Source organism: Umbelopsis ramanniana (genome assembly GCF_025399195.1).
Source record: "Umbelopsis ramanniana AG unplaced genomic scaffold K450scaffold_54, whole genome shotgun sequence".
Lineage (NCBI taxonomy): Eukaryota > Fungi > Mucoromycota > Umbelopsidomycetes > Umbelopsidales > Umbelopsidaceae > Umbelopsis > Umbelopsis ramanniana.
In genome coordinates, this window is record NW_026252140.1 from 158,110 (window position 1) to 176,024 (window position 17,915).

The window sequence follows — 17,915 nt, forward strand, 5'->3', positions numbered from 1 at the left end:
AATGAAGACTTTGCCTACTGTCACGACCTTTGCTGACACTGTTGCTCAAGTCGAGACGAATGGAGAGGAAGCTTATGGAGCCTTAATTGCTCAAGCCGTTGATGTTCAAGAAATTGATGTTGGTTGGACCCGAAGCAAACAGTTGTGGAAGCCTTTAATGGCTCGAGGTGTTTTCGGTGGCCAGGTAAGGAATGAATCCTCAAGTACAATTGAGGGAAAGCAAATGTACTGACCATGCTATAGGTTGTAGCACAAGCCCTCATGGCTGCGGCAAAAACAGTTGAGAGTCATTTCTCTCTGCATTCTCTGCATTCATACTTCATTCTGCCCGTAAGTTACCTATGAGAGAACTTTTATCTATTTCGATCACCGCCCCAAGCGACTCCCAGAGATTGACATAATTATTTTTGGGGATAGGGTAATAATCAAATGCCTATTTTGTATCAAGTGGAACGTCTGAGAGATGGAAAGACCTATGCTACCAGAGTGGTTAAGGCAATGCAACGAGGACGAGCCATTTTCTCGGCTAGTTTCAGCTTTGCTGTTGCTGAACCTGGTATCTCTTTTGATCATCAAGTTGCTTTCCCAAAGGTTCCTGAACCTGAATCCTTGCCCTCCGAAGACTTTCGTGTTGAGGAATTGTTAAACCACCCTGATCTTGAGATCCCTGAAAAGTATCGCACTTACCTCCAACAGCGTCTGCAGGAACAAGCTCCTATCGACTATAGAGATGCTCATGTTGCCAGTGTTGAGGAGCTTGCCAAACTGACTCCTGTCAAGTCTGATCGCCAACAGGTATGGTTTAAGGCTCAAGGTTCCTTGAACGATGACCCTGTCCTTCACCAGGCTGTTCTTGCCTATGCTTCGGACGCCAACCTTTTGCACACAGCTGTTCGAACCTCTGGTTTGGCTCGCACCGAAATCGGTATGATGGCTAGTTTGGATCACGCCATGTGGTTCCACGCTCCTTTCCGAGCTGATGAATGGTAGGTGTTTTTTAAGTCATTGATAGGCTGATATGGCACGCATCGATTAACCTGTACTTTAGGCTCTTGTACGATATGGACTCTCCTCGTGCTAGCTCTGGCCGTGGTCTGTGCTTTGGCCGTATCTTCCGACGAGATGGAACTCTAGTTGCGACCACAGCACAGGAAGGTATCATTCGATTGAGCCTTCGTGAGCAAGAAAAGCGACGCCAAAAGGCGAAGAAGGAGAGCAAGATCTGAGATGACTTATACCATGTCAAACCGAGTTTTTTTGATTTTAGTTTTCTTCATTCTTACCACTTTCTATCTTTCACATTTTATACTTTTCCCAATTAATCATTGTAGCATACAGGACATAGATTTTTATATGTTTTTTTTTCTAATTATTTTTGGTCATTAAATCTTATTTGATTACAGACCAACGATACACTGCTGTCAACATGTCTAATCGTTTGGATTGTGGTCGGTTTGAAAGCTTGTTTGCTGCCAAAACTTGCTGATAGCCTTCAGTGTGGTTGACCAGATAAGCCACTGGGGACTTGCAATTTTGCAACGAGCTGAGCGTCCAATTTTTTTTTTTATTTCGATCCACACATAGCCTATCTTTTGTGCTATACTGCTTGTCATAATATGTCCAGGCATTCAGACGTCGACGATACAGCATCCGATTCCGATGTCTCGGAACTTAACAACCATGATATCGGTGCTTCTTCAATTGCTGTGACGCAATTAGGATTTGCAGAAGATCCCGAAGAACCACTTACAGCCGAAGCTTTTCCTAGTAAATCGGGTGGCCTACCAGTAAGTCGAAATCTTTGACAGATGCACGCCAAGTGTAAGTAATCCTTCACTGATACTAACTGGTAACCCTTCTATAGCTATGGCTAAACCCAGAGCACATTCTTCAAGAAGTAATATGCCAGGTTTGCGAAAAGCCTATGAACCATCTTATACAGGTTAGTAGTGTAGTGCCTTTCTTCGAATATCTCAGTAATTAACTCATCAAATAAATATTTCAATTAGCTCTATACACCGGAGGATCATCCGGCTGAAGCATACCATAGAACTGTCTATGTCTTCTGCTGCAAGGACGGTGCTTGTCACAAGAAGAATTGGAAGAAATGGTAAGGAGTTGTTGATACGGCTATTTTACTTGCATCAGGCGCCATCGTTCTCACCCAGATTAGCTTCAAGGTGTTCCGAAGTCAATTGCCACGACAGAATCCTTACTATAGCCCAAGCTCAGAATCAGACTCGGAAGACGATGACAGCTGGGAGCCAAAGCAATTTGATGCTCCACGTTTGTGCTCCATTTGCGGTGTTCAAGGTACGAAGACCTGCGGAAAATGCCACAACGAATATTACTGCTCACGAGAGCACCAATTGGCTGACTGGACCTTCGGCGGACACAAGCAAACTTGCTGCCAGACTCTGTCAGAAACACAGCATAAAGACATCACAGCGAAGCGTAGGCAATTAGTGTTTGCTGAGAAGGAGATAGTGAGCGAACCTGAAGGTCGCGGTGAAGATGGAGAAGAAGAAGACGCACAACAGGAGTTTTCAAAGGAACATAATGGTGCCACTGAAAGCCGTGCATTGGTACCAGCTGGTGACGAAATCTACGAAAATACTGAAGTTGACGTGGACCAAGCTTTTCTTAAATTTCAGCTCAGAGTCCAACTTTACCCTGAGCAAGTGATTCGATATACACGTACAGAATATGGACAGGAAGACGCTGAGCCTCTGTGGGTAAGCGACAAGGGAAAGCCAGATCCCAAGGTCGATGTGCCAGCATGTGCAGCTTGTGGAGCGGAGCGAACGTTTGAATTCCAAATCCTCTCGACTCTCCTCAACTACCTCGGCGTGAGCCATGTCGCAACTGATTCCCTTGACTGGGGCTCACTGTATGTATATACCTGCAAAGATAATTGCCCCACTCAATCCAATTATATAGAAGAAGTGTTATGGAAACAGGATTTCTCAGAAGAAGGTGTTCAGCTTCCAACCGCTCGACCGGATGCTGTGCGTGCTAATGAATAGTTTGTAATAATAAAGATGCATGAAGGAAGTTAGTTTAACATAAGGTACAACTGCTGACAATGTTTGTATGGAAACATGGCTATGGTTTTAAAAACCGTTTACCCCACAAAAACGTCACCAGCTCATGTGTGGCCCAAGCAAAAATTTAAGCTTTACCCATCGTCTTTCATGGACTATGGTTTTATTAATGGAATTAGCATTGATTTCAGCAGGTCTGGCCATAAAGCTCAGTAAATAACATATTGGAAATACAAACTATCCCGTCAGTTTAATTCATAAATGGTGTGTGAATTTAAAGAGGTGATACTGAGTGGGGTGACCGATTCAGGTGGTAATTGAATGATGGGGTCACGTTGACGGTGTCGGTCCTCTTTCGTAACAAGGAAAGACAAGCAGGTTCCCGCACCGCACCCCTCATCGCCTCCTCTTCGGTTCGTAATATATATAAAAGCATTAATTGCGCCATCCTTTGACATCTAAGGATTCCTCTTAATGCCATTACGTCTGCCATCTGCAAGTAGTGCGAATAAAGGCATAATAATCACATGCCTGGCATTCTTACTGTTCGTTTTATTCTACACTCAATCGGCCATGTATCCGCCAGACGAAACCACCACACAACCCATATTACCTCCCCCATGCCAAGACTGTCCCCTTTCTAAACCTCGTCCTCCACGAATTCCTCTCCACTTGCCAAATGCTCGACCTATGGTTGCTAAACGCAAGTTCACAAGCGACGCCATAGAACAAGTTGTTCAACGTGTGACAGCTGTCATGGCTGATAGAGATTTGGCTGCCCTCTTTAGAAATTGCTATCCTAATACGCTTGATACGACAGTTGCATGGTTTCATGATGACCATGCTAATGATTACAAGCGGCCGCGATCATTTATTGTTACTGGCGATAGTAAGTTATCCAATTTTGATTTAAAAGGCTTATAGTTTACCCAATTATACTGATGCATAGCTTGATAAAGTACCTGCGATGTGGATACGAGACTCTACACAGCAACTTTTACCTTACTTGCCCTTCGCGCCTTTAGATTACGATTTACAAAATTTGATACTGGGAGCCATCAAAGTACAGGCCACCTACCTAGCCTACAATCCGTACGCTAATGCATTTCGGATGCCGCCCGACGGACCTAAACCCGTTCATCATCAAACCCACGGAGATAGAGTTGTACCCCCTTATGACCCCAGCATTGTATGGGAAGCCAAGGTTTGTTATTTAAACAAACATCGATGCTACTTCTCTTTATTTGCGCTGACTCTTGAAATTTTAATGATAGTATGAACTGGATTCACTGGCTGCCTTTTTCAAGCTGAGCACGGAATATGTGCGGATCACAAAGGATTCTATTCGACTCATCCAAGATAAAGAATGGCTTCAAGCCGTTCATCGTGTACTTGATCTTATTGAAGAACAAATGAGAGGTACATGGGAAGAACCTCGTCGATCGAAAGAAAAGGAACCCCACTATTCTCTAGTCAATACTACTTCGCTCAAAGGAGTTCCTCTTGGAGAAGGCTACCGATTCTTACGCACCACTGACATACCAACTGAGACGTTGGGCCAAGACGGCTTAGGTGGTGTGGTCAAGCGATGTGGGCTGGTTAAGTCCGCGTTTAGGCCAAGCGATGATGCGACCACAATGCCATTCTTGGTAAGCCTTTTCTTGTACAAAGTTTGGGTTTGCAGGGTACTAACCTATGTCAACACAGATACCGGCCAATGCCATGATATCTGTAGCATTACAAGATTTGGCCATGCTCTTTGAACAGGTTTCGTACAAAGACCCATTGGCCGTCCTGCCAATATTAGCGGAACGCTGTCGCAGCCTAGGTTTGACCATTCGTGAAGCTGTCTTTCGACATGGCGTAGTTCAACATCCTAAATACGGTCAGGTGTTTGCTTATGAGGTGGATGGATTCGGTGGACAAATGCTTATGGACGACGCCAACATTCCCTCTCTCCTATCGTTGCCCCTTTTAGGCTTTATATCCAAACGAGATCCATTGTATCTAAACACAAGAAAATATGTTCTTTCTGACGATAACCCTTGGTTTTTCAGAGGTAGTCAGATCGAAGGCGTCGGGGGACCTCACGTAGGTCGAGACATGGTATGGCCAATGAGTGCCATGGTTCGAGCTCGCACTGCTACGACTGCTGACGAAGTGCTAGATGCATTGGAAATGCTCAAGCGTACCACGGCGGGTACTGGTTTAATGCATGAATCGGTTAACAAGAACAACGCTACGGATTTTACGCGTTCATGGTTTAGTTGGGCCAATGGACTGTTTGGCGAAACCATCCTTGAAGTGCTTGAAGAATGGCCTGAAGTGATCGAAACCATACAACCCGCAGATTGAATGTCGTACAAACAATTGGCGGTCTCCCATTTTACCTTTAACTTTTTGCAAAAATAAAAATTAACATAAGGAATAAACTCACTTTCATTGCGCCCATGAATCGTCGTTCCAATCGAATTCAGCTGGATTCTAAGTCTTCGTGGACTGCGGCCTTGTGGCCGCAATGCAACTGCTGTTTTCAGACACCGGGGGCTATCAGGTTGCCGGATGATGAACCCAACATGCCAAGACATGCTGCTCATCCACGAACCTATATGTTCAGCCAAACCAGTGATATGGAGTTTGAGGCTCTGCTGTCAGAAGACGACGATGAACATGACCCACGGCTCTTGGAGGATAATGATAGCTGGTTGGAAAATGATGCTGAGCTTGTACCTGTAGATCGCATAAATCGACTATTGAAAGTCAACCAAGAGGTAAGTTGCAGTTGATAATAAGCCAAGGAAGGGTTTGACTTGACACCATCATGCCTATTATTCAGCTTGGACCTATGGTACATGATGATTTTGAAGACACTGAGTTACGACCTAAACGTGAAAGTCTTCCGCAACCATACATTATCCATGAGCTACCTCAACCCCGCTTGCAAGTTGATGCTTCTTCGTCTGCATTGACTGAGGAAAACACGACGCCTAGTGGTATAGTTGATGCAGAAGAATTGGATATCCAAATTATTCCCACTATCGAGACGGAGGACTTGGTAACTCCGTTGGTGGATATAGACAAGGTCGAATCCAGCTCACTTTCACCTCTTCCAGTGAGAAATTCGTTCATAGAGCAATCATCGGCTCTGTCGGCAGAGGAAGTCGATCAGACGGACATTCAAGAGGAGATGGAAGCTGTAAATGACTCCGTCCCTTCAGGAACGACTGATCAACTTATTGTAGATGTCACTGAGACATTGGTAATGACACCTCATACAAACAATGAAGCTGTTTTGGAGGTTTCAGAAACACCCACTCCTTCCGTATCTCCCATAGACGACAAGGAAGATAAAACGGTCATGGATAATTCTTCGGAGGCGGTTCAGGTGACGGAGGAGAATCAATTGGCAGGTACAGCGCCGACGGTTGCGCAGACTGTTGATATCTCTTCAGATGTCAAGGCTGATACAGCCAACATCTCCAGCGAGTCACAAAATTTACAGAATAATCCTCAACGGCCTACACATGCTCGCCGTACATCCGTTGCTCAGGTCGCGCAATCCTATCTCGGTGATAAACTTGAAGATCTTACTGAGAAGTTGACCTTTATCAAGAAGAACATCATTATGAGTCTTGAAGAGGATGAAGATGAGGAAGATGAATTTGCGGCCTCTACCTATACACCACGCCCATCCAAGTCTCAGCAGATGCGTCCGCGGCCCATGCCAAAGCCTCATTCAACAACAAGTGAAACGCCAGTTTCGCAGAGGTAAGTGTTGTTTTTGAACAGGTGAAATCGTTCTTTTGTGCATCGTCAGAAACTAACGGATTTCATGGAACGATATCAATTTTAGACCACAACGGAATTCATCACTACCAAAGTCAATGACAAGCCAGAAACCACAGCAGGACTATCCTCAATCTCCACAAACACCTAGACCATCCGTGGAGCGTTTTAACTCTTTCCAAGAAGAGGCCTCAGCTTCATTTTCTCGTATTTTCAGCAAGATCACCTCAACCAACGATAGACCATCATTCTCCCCATCTTCCTTCTTTGCCGCCCTGGCTGGTACAGAAGAGGAAACTGGCCCATCCTCACCGCTGCCCCCACAATCTCCTGCACCCAGTAGTGAGATACGTACTGCACCAACCAGGACCTCCAGCCGTGGTTACGTTGACCAGCAGAAGATGGATGTGCGTAATGCCGAACAGCGAGCGCAAGCATTGCGAAGACCTGGCGCACGCAATAGTATTAACATGTTTGAGGAGGGTCAAGCTGATCAGGAAGGTGAAGTTGTCTTCGATTTCGGAAAGGTTCTGGAGATGGGACGTACTTTTGGCAAATCGTTGGGTGGGGATGTGGTGCAGAACGGCCTCAAGGTGTTCAACGACGTGTCAGATCGGATGAAGAAACGAAGAGGAAGCGGCGAAGATAATTGGTTAGGCAGAGACAGCTGGCTGTAGTTATATCCATTCATTTTATTACATGATACATTTTTTCTCCTCTGACACCATACCATTCAAAAAAACCAAAAAACAACGTATACCCAACCCAATTCCCTATCAAAACCAATATACACGATTTGCCTGGTTTTTATTTAATTAGATATTCCAAGCCGCAACATCCAATCCGGAGGCTACAGGTGATGGTGCGTAGCATTCAACAGACACACATAAAGGCGTATTATAAAAAAAAAAAAAACTGGGGCAACACAGGTTATTCGTGAGAGATTTGACTTCAATAGGGTGACCATGATCAGTGTATCATCACAAAAATCTCCGCATGGAACCTCTGAAAGATGAGGCGAACGATTGTACATCGCATGCGAGATAGACTGGCTAATGTGCTGCGGTATTCCATTTGCGATGGATATATCCAACGCAGATATTCAATTTAAAGCGTCGTGGAAAATGTATACTCTCTTATCTTAGCTTGTGAAGCAGCAAAAGAAACTGTTTCCTGTCTGAAGGCTCGGCACCTTTAACCCTTTGCCTTTGCATATCTCCACATTTTTCTGATACTGTTCTGAGGATATATTCTCAATGTAGTCTTTATCAGGCCAGGCTGCATAAAAGTAAAATTCATCGCCAATAACTTTGATGCCATACAGGGGATATAATATGTCTCTGGAGTAGTTGACTTGTGTCGCGGGTATAAACGACGCGATTAGCTTGACGTCCCCTTGCTGTACCTCAGGTTATATCGGTGGTTGTTCTTGCGAAGGAACCACACAATCTATTCGTCCCTCCGGCCCTCTTTATCAATGAATGCTTCGAAGCTCTCACCTCCAAACATTCAAACGTAAGTTCGAAGGAACCATATACAGACGCCGGCCATCCTCAAGCTTGCACTTCTTTGAAAATTCGTTGACCAGATCTTGAATCTATGGCACAAACCAATTGAACGACAAATTTATGTTATTGCTCAGCAAAAATTTAACCTTGGTCAGCAGAAGACGTTGAGCGTCAGTCAAATCAAGGTTTTCGGAAGGCTGGAACGTCAATATGCGATTGTAATTGAAGTCTGGTAACGACATATGCTGAAGATAATCCGACAAGTCAGCACTGATTGATCCATATACTTTTTGATACGATGTTACTTCAACAACATTTGTCTTGAGGGCGTCTTCTTCGTATTTACCAAACAATGAAATCTGGCCTCTCAGATTAATCGACTTCATGAAACGATCTGCGTTCCGTCAAAGCTTTTTTGGTTCAATTCGGTCACCATGTTGTGTTGATCGTAGAAATCAAAATCCTTACTATACACCAGTTTTATGAGCGAATTCTTCTCATGCGACAAGTCCTTAAATGAGAAGCAGGGACCATATGGTATCATTTTATAGCTTTATCTGCTTCATTACTTGATCTTTTATAGCCGATGTGTTGACAGCACGGAAGAGCAAGAAGTGATAGTCAGCCCACATCTTCGTCGAGCCAAAAATCGTAGTTTTTTAAATGTACAATTCGCCTCAAATGGACTAAAAAGAGAGCTTGCCAAAATAGCATTTTGTGCGCATAAGGTCTCGGATGAAGGTCTTCACTTTCTTCGCCCGTCATCCTCATGATAAAAAATACTTATCACCATTGTGCTTTGCCTGGCTTTAGAGCGCCGTTACATGGATGCTCAGGTTCCTTGCATCAGGCGCAGGAATTGTATTATTCGTTACTCTGTCAACAGAGGAAACTCGATTACTAAGTGCAAAGATTGTTACAGCGTAGCTAAACAGATTAAAAGTCACAACTCATAATCATAAGTCTGAGCCTTTGCCCTTTTTCTTTCAAATATGGAGAATTCTGCGGAGTAGCATATGCTTATCCAATACCGGGAAAACTATGCACAAGGTACGGTATGGTAACGCAATATGGGTTATAATAATACTGAGACTCAAATACTTATAATGCTTTGAATTTTCTTTTCTATATAAAGCGTGCTAAACAAAGTTATAATACCAGCAGTGTGCAATAGATTGCATGTTTTCACGACAATGATTGACCATGCTGACTAGTGATCGTGTGCGTTCCTAGGAGGAATTGGTTTCACTCAAGCAATCAAAGTTTATGTGACACGGTTCACAGCTGTCACACCCAGCAGATCTCTATTCCGAGATGGTTATATTTTTAAGCTTGGAGGATATAAAATACAAGGTTAAAGGGAAGTATTCCATTGCAAGAAACATAACGAAGGCTCAACTTAAAGCAGAAGCGATCATTGTATTCAAAGACTCAGATTGTAATAATCGACATGCTGTGTAATTGATTGTCAGTCAAGCCACAGTGTTACTGCGACAGTTCGTACCCCTGACTAGCGGCAGCATGTATTTAAACTGAGAAACGGCCATTCACTTTCGTGCACTTCTCTTTTTACTTTGAAAGAGACCGAACAATATGCGTCTGACATGTGCCTCATTATGTTTAATAGGTTTATTTGTCCAAAAAGCTACCTCTGTGTCATTGTCGTATCCATTTAACGGGGGGACTATAACAGCGGGAATATCCTTTCAAATTGACTGGCAACCGGACGGATTACCCAGTCTCTCAGGTGATGGATCGATGGATATTCTTCTTGTTACTGATATTTCAGCATCTAAGGTGGTAGCCGTATTGGATTCAAACGTTTCGCCTTCAGGGTTGTTTACCTCGGCGACTGTCCCACTAACTGTCACAAATGGAGCGTATTACATCCAACTCAAAGTGACAAGCGGTAATGAAAAGACTGCAGTCAACGGGCCATTCATTATTACTGGTGGATCGCAAAGCAGCAGTAGCTCTAGTGCAAACAGCTCTCAGACTTCCAATGCAGATGCAAGTAACTCTCAGTCTTCTAGTACAGCCACACATACCGTTACAAATGCATCGGCAACATACAATTCCCCAGAATCGTCATCCCTATCAAAAGGCGCAATTGCTGGTATAGCAGTTATAAGTGTCGTTGTGATGGTAAGTTTATTGGATAGTAGGATCTAGTCAGCGTTATGCAACTAATCATCCTGTTTTAGGTCGCAGCAATCGGTGGAACAATTTTCTGGTGGCGCAAGAAAAACAGGCTTGTAGATGCCATCACAACAAAGTTCGAGAATGAAGCTAAGTTTTATGATCGACAAGCTCAGATGAACGATGTGCAACCTACTAGTGGTGGTACTCCTTCACCAACTTCACCACAGGCTACAAGTTATAATGCTTCATTTCAAAATACCAACGCATTGAGCACCGAGCCATATAACTATGTAGCCGGCCCTAACTATGCTGTAGATCAACAGAGTCAAATACCACTACAATCCCCACCTGCATATTATCCGAGTGCTCACATTCATAATTCCGCCACTGCATATCCCATTCCTATGCCTATGCCTGTTCCATTTGTTAGGCAACAAGAGGAGCCACATCACCAGCAGTCGATATACGATGCATATGTCAGCAACGCCGGAAATCCAGCTATGACTGACTCCAGTAGAATGGAAGTCAGCACTATATCTTCTGCACCAAATACCAATGACACATCCTCATTGTTGAACAGTGCGGTTCAACAAAGTTCCATCCGCCATGTGCCGCATACTCCAGACGAAGTTGTTACTTCACCACCACATCTAAATGATGCACAACATCCTCCACATACTGCATAATTTGATTTCTATCTGCCAAGACAGACGTTGATGCCGTCTACAGCTATATTGAGCAATCCAGAATGGCTGAGAGATTGGAGGTCACAACCTTAAGCCAATAACACTTTCAATACAAAAACACAATGTGATTGCCAACAGTTGAAACATTGCCCATAACGACTGTCCATCTTGATTTTAATCAAACCGCTCACATCCCAAGAGAACTCGTAAAAACTACTAAATGCGAGTCGCCTTTTACTATTTCATAATCTATCGCTTGTCTTTCTTCGTTGGCCTATTAATTACGTGAATGGGCATTGCGTACTGATACATTGGTCAAATAATAAAGATCTGTACAGCCCTTAACATCATTATATGAAGTAGCGATCCATGCTGCTATGAACTAATGACCTTCACGTCAACACTCTCCTACCCTTATGCTATCATTTTTGACCTGAAGACGCTCTTGAAAGTCTATCAACTTACCCCCTGTGGATTGTTTCATGATTAATATTGGCATTTATTCAATCTATCAAACGTTCGTAAGCGGATCGTAAGGGTGTTGCTGTTAAATAACCGAATGTCCTCGCTGCGATTTCTCAATCATAGCAGAATCCTGCATAAACCGCCAACTCCACGAAGGTAATTTTCGATGCCTTTAATTCTTCTTGTAAGGACTTAGTGATACAATTTACCATCCACAGTGTATCAAGAAATGATTTCGATGCAAGCAAGTGTATATATCAATCTTCAGTCCGATATCATAGTCAGTATGCCGTGTAGCTCTGCTGAATCTTGCACTGTGCTTGTTAAGAAAAAGACAATAACAAAAAATGACCTTGTAACTACCTTCCAAATTTTTCTTTGAGGAAGCCATCTAAACATTGTACTAATCTTTTGGAAAGGCATGACGCTGGTGTGAATTAATAAGGCACAATAAGAACACTAATTAACGCGCTCAAAGGTCGTGGACGCTTCAACCCTGAATAATCTTTAAATATTTCATAAAAACTGTCCTTACGTACTATCCTCTGTTATTCATCCGGGATTGCCCAAACCGATAATTCATGCGCAGAGGTGAATATTGGTGGTCTCATAGAGGTCGTTAGATGAAATTAAGGTGTAGTTACTTAGGCATTCATGGCAGAAAACGAACTTTAATGTTGGGGACAAAGTCAAAAACGCCCATGTAAATCTAAGATTCAACTCACGGTATCATTAAGGACTCGATGACTACTTCGGAAAAGGACAGGGTGAGATCTTGTGCTGAAGCTGAAACTAAGCGGTTGGATTGGTGTCATAAATGGTGGGTGATACCACTTATGGAAAAGTGAGAAAAAAGAATGATAAAACATAGAGACTATAAGTAGATGGTGCAAGTAAAAATCGAAAAGAATTGACTTGGGCAAGGGTGAAATGTAGAACGACATTCCAGAGGACAGCCCGTCATGAAAGGTGCATTTGAAAGAAGAGGGCGTTTTTCAAAGCCCGCATCTGAAGGGAATTTTGTACCTATGTTTCTAAGTCATGCTAAAAAAATTCGCGCTGATGGACATCGTGGTTGGAAACCGAACAAGTATGGTGTAAAGTCAGTTTTGCATGGTATTTAGATTTTTTGTCCTTTGGTTGCAGATAAGCCGCTTTTTTACGACTGGATTGTGTATGTCCAATCGAGAGAGCTATAAAGATTGACTTTTATGTTAAAGGGTACTTTCCATGGATCATGTTTGCTCAACGTCGCTGAAGTATTTTTTTATATAGGAATAAACCTTGGCAAGAGAGGATCATCTTAAAGATATTGGAGTTGAATGCTTCTATTAGAAATGATGTGGTTTTCTTCTTACCATTATGGAAGCAGCTATTTTCGGCTGCTGTCAATTGCCGTTATGAAATGTGTCGAGAAAATGCCTCCGCTTCAGTACAATTTCATCACGTATTTTGACATCAAATTTGTACATTGGTTTGGTAATAATATATTCGTCAAATATGATCCTTTCATATGCTATTGAAAATACATAATTTTATTAAGGAAATGAAGAGTCGACATACTGAAGCTACTAAACGGGAACGCCTCTGTTGATCTTGACGGCTTTCACTTGCGTATACTCAGCAAGAACGTACTCCCCTCCTTCACGGCCAAATCCAGATTCTTTGTAACCACCGAGCTGTTGATTCGAATGTCAGCTTATGTATACAACATATGACTCTCATATCAGTAAACTTACCGGACTGGCAGTGTCAAACATGTTAATACAGTTGACCCAAACGATACCAGACTATCGCGTAATAAATAAGATTATTATACAGTTACATGAATAAATTTATATCTGCACACTTTACCTGAATCTCGTCTGAAACACTCAAACATGTGTCTAAGTTTTGAGAGAACACAGCAGCTGCCAAACCATACTCAGTATTGTTTGCAAGTTGAATGGCTTCATCTCTGTCCTTGAACTTAGATACGCACACAACGGGACCAAAAATCTCTTCCTTCATAATTTTCATGTCCTCTTTGACGCCTGTAAAGACTGTGGGCTGAATATAATAGCCTTCGTTGCCCCATCTTTCTCCTCCAAGGGCAACGGTGGCCCCTTCTTGCTTGCCAGCTTCGATGTACCCCATCACGCGGTCATACTGAGTTTTCGATACTTGAGGACCATGAATAGTGGAACCTTCTAGTGGGTTGCCAATGGGTGCATACCCAATGTATTCCTTGAAACGCTTGATAAAATCGTCATAGATGCTTTCCTGCACATAGATGCGAGATCCAGATGTACAAACTTGACCTTGATGAAAATAAATTCCACGGTATGCCCACTTGACCGCCTTATCAATGTCTGCATCTTCGAAAATGATATTGGGTGATTTTCCACCAAGCTCAAGTGTTACTTTTTTCATATTGCTTTCCGCAGCTGCTTTCATGACAAGACGCCCAGCTCTCGTACTTCCAGTGAAGGTGATCTTTCTTACAGTCTTGTGGCGGCTCAAGAGCTCTCCAGTAGTTTCTCCGTATCCAGTTATAATGTTGATAACACCAGGAGGGAACCCAGCTTCCTTTGCAAGAGCCGCTATCTTGAGAGCAGAAAGAGGTGTAATCTCCGAGGTTTTTGCTACAATAGTGTTGCCAGTAGCAAGCGCTGGGCCAAGCTTCGTCATGAGTAGTAAACTTGGACTGAAAGACTCAATTAGTCATTAAAATTGTACCATCATGTTTATCATAGTGTACTCACAAGTTCCAAGGAACAATGGCTGCACAAACGCCAATAGGCTCGTGACGAGTCATTGTCAATACTCCCGCTACTTCGATTACCTTTCCTTGTAGCTTGTCTGCCCAACCAGCAAAGTATCTCAAACATTCTGACAGAAATTTTACATCAACGTTACGAGCAAACGTTATTGGTTTTCCACCGTCGACAGTCTCAATCTGAGCAATCTCTTCTTGATCACGCTCAATTAAGTCTGCCAGACGTAGCATTAAATCGCGTCTATCAGAGGGAGTTGTTTTTGACCAGACTTCTTTATAGGCCTGTTTCAAGTCACTCTTGTTATCATACATGTCTACGTTTAGCTATCAATATTCAAAATACATACCTTGTCCGCAGCAGATACTGCTGCATCTACTTCTTCTTTACCAGCTGGAGTGCAAAGTCAGCCCAATTCCTCAATTTTTGTCTGTCTGTTATTGTAGTATTCAAAGATACATACCTGCCTCCACTTTGAGGATCACCTTTTCATTGGTAGGGTTCACAACTTCGATTTGAGAGCTGCCACTGACGAACTCATTGTTGATGAACAGCCCCCTCTGCACTGAAAATGATGTCTTAGTAAATCTGATAGGAAGGTACAAATGCTTTGAAAAACTTTACATTGAAGTTCATATCCTAGATCCGTGGTGTACTTTGTAATTAAATCTGATGCCATGATTTATAATAAGAGGGGGTAATTACCAAATGTGTTGTACTTTTTATATGATTTTCTTGTGAATTGTCAGCAGGGTGTGTTGCAACAAGTTTGTTACACATGATTCCAATAAAACATCATCTCAAAGTTTGACACTGTCCAAATCAGTCAAAATGTTGTTTCATCCCACAGCCACGTTCCGTGGCTATGAGGATAGTTAGGCAGCCAAAAAACCACGCATTTCAATGGCTTCAAGTAGAATAGCATTTATGTACTTCTCCTAGAGTGAAGAAGGCGGTAAAGTAGCTTCATGTTGATTGCACGGGAAGAAGTCGTTGGAGCAAAATATATTTGGTTGGTAGCAGTCATTAGTTGAACTGATGCAATGCTGTGGCTCAGCTTTGGCGTTTCAAATTGACTGTATTGATTCTTGCCATTGACTCAAATATGCGAGCGCTATTACTTAAGGTAAGGCGTCCCATTCGTCAGCAAGCGCCTTAGCACCAACTTAAAAACATCACGATTTGGCCTATTACAAAATAGTCGTACTGCACGTTAAATCACACTTCATTGAAGTAGGCCACTTCTGTAATTTGTAGGGAGCCTCCTCAGCCGTTTTGATGGGCTTAAGCAATTATGGTGCATAGATCATGATTTGTATTTCGATTGCTTCCGTGTGACAGAAATCAGCAGCATATAAAAGCACTATCGTAGATACTTGAAGCACAATGATATGTATTTGCTTACCAATGGCCGTTCAAATAATGCAGTATACTGATGGATCCATTGTGTGAATTATGTAATGTAAGTGAGACATGAGAAGAAATTATTACTGGCTGCCTGAAATATGACTTAAACACTGCCCCACCTATACCCTTGCAGTTAAAGTTGGCATGCATAAATGGGAGCTGCATATCATTACTAAGGATTATGCGCCTCCAGATACAAAATGATTGTGGCAATTTTTTTCTCTTTTAAACCTTATAGGAGGCGGTCCGAGGGGCTATATCTTCGCTGTCAAGTAAAGTCAAGTAGGTAGTAGATGTCTTTGAGGAAGAGAAGCCAGATGAGTACTTGGCTGAGCAAATGATGGCTCTAGTCCTTATGAATGTCTGCAGAAGACTGTTGCGAAGCTCATCTTGCCATAGTGCTATATTTTCAACAGCAATTAATAAGAAATTTGAAATAGTAGTACGGAGGCTACAAAAGCCAGTAAGATTGCGCTGTATATGAGAAGAATAACCGTTGACATCTGTGATAGTATCGATAGCAAGTATTACAAAGACTTTAGCGTCGTAGACTTACGGCCAACACACAAAGACAGTTTATTTTTTGTTCATACGAGTAAAATCGGTAACATAAATCACTGGAAAGAGTTTAATTTTGCTGGGAAGGCTCTACCTACCCATCCCACCTGCAAATGGGCACAGTAGCCTGCAGGAGGTGTAAACGCAGATTCCAGATTGAAACAAACGGAGTAAGAGTGTCTTATAAATGAAAACAAGTACTTATTCAGCAGAAGTAGGAGGACTACAATTTTTCCATCGCACTTGCATTGCTAGGACAGCGAGAAGAATGTGGGTAGAAAGCTACGAATCCCAACTACAAACTGCAAATGTCCGTTGACAGGTTGAGGTCGAAATTATACTTCATATATACTGTATCCAGACATCGTCATTTTCCGAATGGAACTAAATGGAACTGAAGATTGCGAATTTGCGAAATAAGTAGAAGATTGGATTTCATTTGTCCTAGATGCATCTGTTGGAGTGACCACAACGGTCAATGTAGACACGATTGAGCACGGTCCATTAACGAAATTTGGGTAGAATTTAGTATTCTTGATGAAACGCAAACGTTTTGCGCAACACACTATGGAGAAATGAATAATGAGTTCAAAAGAAACGACAACTCTTAATTAAACTTGATAATTTTCTTCTGATGATGATGATACCATAAATCAATTTATGTGGGAGCATCAATACATTTATTATCACAAGCTGACAGCCAAGCAGGTGAGCATGCTTGCCACAGGAAAGTAACAACGAAGCTATTTCAATAACGTTGAATGTTTATATCAATAGTCGCATTCGACAGAAGTAGCAAAACCTAAATCTTTAACACACTTTCGGAATGACCCTTCTTTGCTGACCGGCAAAGTGCAATATAATGTGTTGTTTTTGAAATTCGAGCCTCCAGTGTTCTTCAAGCAACAGTCCGAGACTTTGGAAAAGCTGATCTTGAAGCCTTGTACTTCACAGATTGAGTTACCGTCATATGCAAGAGCCAAGGTGATCAGCGCAGTCAACATCAGGGTAAGCAGAGTCCATTTCATTTTTGTTTCTTGTAAAAGCGACTTGTAAAGCGACTTGAAGTTTCTCCCAATCTGTAAAGCAAACTATCCTCTTTTTTATGTGCTACTTTCTAGGGGGAATTCTCCGCTCAGAAACCGCAGATCAGGCTATTTTAAGCGACAATGCATGGATATGCGACTCATGTTCTTCAATTTTTGCAGACGAGCATATTAGTTGAGCCCTGTCCGCGCTTCGATCCGATAGTTGGACACAACAGTGTGTAGCGCAATGTTGACATCTGGTCGTTCTGGCGTGCAACCGCCCACATATCGTCATAGCACAGTAGTTCACCTTAACGCACTCTTCCAAAATATGTTGAATGGAAATAACCAACGACCTTTAAGCGCTGTGTCGATTGTTCGGGTTGTAAACAGTTCACTATGAGGTGTTATTTTCGAATCAAGCACCGAAGGACAGTGGATACCACTTGTTGTGGCAAAAATAAGCTGATCATATTGTTTCCGAGTATACCAAATACAGCATCGGTCCAATTACCATCGAAATTATCTTACATGT

At 42.5% G+C, this 17,915-nt stretch overlaps 10 protein-coding genes across 10 annotated transcripts; 6 read left to right on the forward strand and 4 right to left on the reverse strand.

Annotated features, from left to right (window-relative positions):
- Position 1: 1 nt before the first annotated feature.
- Positions 2-1,226, forward strand: K450DRAFT_178278 (uncharacterized protein; the record flags this gene model as incomplete). Its single annotated transcript, XM_051584291.1, has 4 exons — positions 2-184; positions 244-330; positions 418-986; positions 1,049-1,226. The coding sequence occupies 4 exons, from the start codon at positions 2-4 to the stop codon at positions 1,224-1,226; spliced, it is 1,017 nt and encodes a 338-aa protein (XP_051442135.1).
- On the forward strand, positions 907-1,426 carry K450DRAFT_253781 (uncharacterized protein). The gene is made up of 2 exons (XM_051591096.1): positions 907-986; positions 1,049-1,426. Exon 2 carries the CDS (start codon positions 1,228-1,230, stop codon positions 1,384-1,386), a length of 159 nt encoding a protein of 52 aa, XP_051442136.1. The 5' UTR covers positions 907-986; positions 1,049-1,227; the 3' UTR covers positions 1,387-1,426.
- A 151-nt stretch (positions 1,427-1,577) lies between these two features.
- Positions 1,578-3,076, forward strand: K450DRAFT_253783 (uncharacterized protein). The gene is made up of 4 exons (XM_051591097.1): positions 1,578-1,787; positions 1,865-1,942; positions 2,010-2,110; positions 2,174-3,076. Exons 1-4 carry the CDS (start codon positions 1,617-1,619, stop codon positions 3,024-3,026), a joined length of 1,203 nt encoding a protein of 400 aa, XP_051442137.1. The 5' UTR covers positions 1,578-1,616; the 3' UTR covers positions 3,027-3,076.
- Positions 3,077-3,617: 541 nt separating this feature from the next.
- Positions 3,618-5,399, forward strand: K450DRAFT_290758 (uncharacterized protein; the record flags this gene model as incomplete). The annotated part of the gene is made up of 4 exons (XM_051593570.1): positions 3,618-3,933; positions 4,004-4,248; positions 4,319-4,693; positions 4,752-5,399. The coding sequence occupies 4 exons, from the start codon at positions 3,618-3,620 to the stop codon at positions 5,397-5,399; spliced, it is 1,584 nt and encodes a 527-aa protein (XP_051442138.1).
- A 354-nt stretch (positions 5,400-5,753) lies between these two features.
- K450DRAFT_109896 (uncharacterized protein) lies at positions 5,754-7,594 on the forward strand. Its single transcript, XM_051583930.1, has 2 exons — positions 5,754-6,812; positions 6,898-7,594. The coding sequence occupies exons 1-2, from the start codon at positions 5,866-5,868 to the stop codon at positions 7,505-7,507; spliced, it is 1,557 nt and encodes a 518-aa protein (XP_051442139.1). The 5' UTR covers positions 5,754-5,865; the 3' UTR covers positions 7,508-7,594.
- K450DRAFT_253789 (uncharacterized protein) lies at positions 7,595-8,050 on the reverse strand. The gene has a single exon (XM_051591098.1). It carries the CDS (start codon positions 7,861-7,863, stop codon positions 7,681-7,683), a length of 183 nt encoding a protein of 60 aa, XP_051442140.1. The 5' UTR covers positions 7,864-8,050; the 3' UTR covers positions 7,595-7,680.
- Positions 8,051-9,910: 1,860 nt separating this feature from the next.
- Positions 9,911-11,646, forward strand: K450DRAFT_253791 (uncharacterized protein). Its single transcript, XM_051591099.1, has 2 exons — positions 9,911-10,483; positions 10,543-11,646. Exons 1-2 carry the CDS (start codon positions 9,932-9,934, stop codon positions 11,164-11,166), a joined length of 1,176 nt encoding a protein of 391 aa, XP_051442141.1. The 5' UTR covers positions 9,911-9,931; the 3' UTR covers positions 11,167-11,646.
- Positions 11,647-12,185: 539 nt separating this feature from the next.
- K450DRAFT_253799 (uncharacterized protein) lies at positions 12,186-12,604 on the reverse strand. Its single transcript, XM_051591100.1, has one exon. The coding sequence runs from the start codon at positions 12,573-12,575 to the stop codon at positions 12,348-12,350; it is 228 nt and encodes a 75-aa protein (XP_051442142.1). The 5' UTR covers positions 12,576-12,604; the 3' UTR covers positions 12,186-12,347.
- Positions 12,605-13,202: 598 nt separating this feature from the next.
- Positions 13,203-15,066, reverse strand: K450DRAFT_282925 (uncharacterized protein; the record flags this gene model as incomplete). Its single annotated transcript, XM_051593462.1, has 7 exons — positions 13,203-13,310; positions 13,371-13,421; positions 13,486-14,317; positions 14,376-14,671; positions 14,737-14,780; positions 14,851-14,952; positions 15,012-15,066. 7 exons carry the CDS (start codon positions 15,064-15,066, stop codon positions 13,203-13,205), a joined length of 1,488 nt encoding a protein of 495 aa, XP_051442143.1.
- A 1,678-nt stretch (positions 15,067-16,744) lies between these two features.
- On the reverse strand, positions 16,745-17,503 carry K450DRAFT_253801 (uncharacterized protein). The gene is made up of 2 exons (XM_051591101.1): positions 17,172-17,503; positions 16,745-17,095 (listed from the first exon to the last, which is right to left on the reverse strand). The coding sequence occupies exons 1-2, from the start codon at positions 17,378-17,380 to the stop codon at positions 17,011-17,013; spliced, it is 294 nt and encodes a 97-aa protein (XP_051442144.1). The 5' UTR covers positions 17,381-17,503; the 3' UTR covers positions 16,745-17,010.
- Positions 17,504-17,915: the final 412 nt, after the last annotated feature.

Excerpts from the sequence above, each read along its gene's own strand:
- K450DRAFT_253781 (XM_051591096.1), top strand. The coding sequence starts at position 1,228 with ATGACTTATACCATGTCAAACCGAGTTTTTTTGATTTTAGTTTTCTTC.
- K450DRAFT_253783 (XM_051591097.1), top strand. The coding sequence starts at position 1,617 with ATGTCCAGGCATTCAGACGTCGACGATACAGCATCCGATTCCGATGTC. Across the intron at positions 1,788-1,864 it reads GTAAATCGGGTGGCCTACCA|CTATGGCTAAACCCAGAGCA; the intron begins GTAAGTCGAAAT and ends ACCCTTCTATAG. Across the intron at positions 2,111-2,173 it reads AAGAAGAATTGGAAGAAATG|CTTCAAGGTGTTCCGAAGTC; the intron begins GTAAGGAGTTGT and ends CACCCAGATTAG.
- K450DRAFT_109896 (XM_051583930.1), top strand. The coding sequence starts at position 5,866 with ATGCCTATTATTCAGCTTGGACCTATGGTACATGATGATTTTGAAGAC. Across the intron at positions 6,813-6,897 it reads GAAACGCCAGTTTCGCAGAG|ACCACAACGGAATTCATCAC; the intron begins GTAAGTGTTGTT and ends TATCAATTTTAG.
- K450DRAFT_253789 (XM_051591098.1), bottom strand. The coding sequence starts at position 7,863 with ATGTACAATCGTTCGCCTCATCTTTCAGAGGTTCCATGCGGAGATTTT.
- K450DRAFT_253791 (XM_051591099.1), top strand. The coding sequence starts at position 9,932 with ATGCGTCTGACATGTGCCTCATTATGTTTAATAGGTTTATTTGTCCAA. Across the intron at positions 10,484-10,542 it reads TTATAAGTGTCGTTGTGATG|GTCGCAGCAATCGGTGGAAC; the intron begins GTAAGTTTATTG and ends ATCCTGTTTTAG.
- K450DRAFT_253799 (XM_051591100.1), bottom strand. The coding sequence starts at position 12,575 with ATGTCGTTCTACATTTCACCCTTGCCCAAGTCAATTCTTTTCGATTTT.
- K450DRAFT_253801 (XM_051591101.1), bottom strand. The coding sequence starts at position 17,380 with ATGAAATGGACTCTGCTTACCCTGATGTTGACTGCGCTGATCACCTTG. Across the intron at positions 17,096-17,171 it reads AAAGAAGGGTCATTCCGAAA|CTTCGTTGTTACTTTCCTGT; the intron begins GTGTGTTAAAGA and ends TTATTGAAATAG.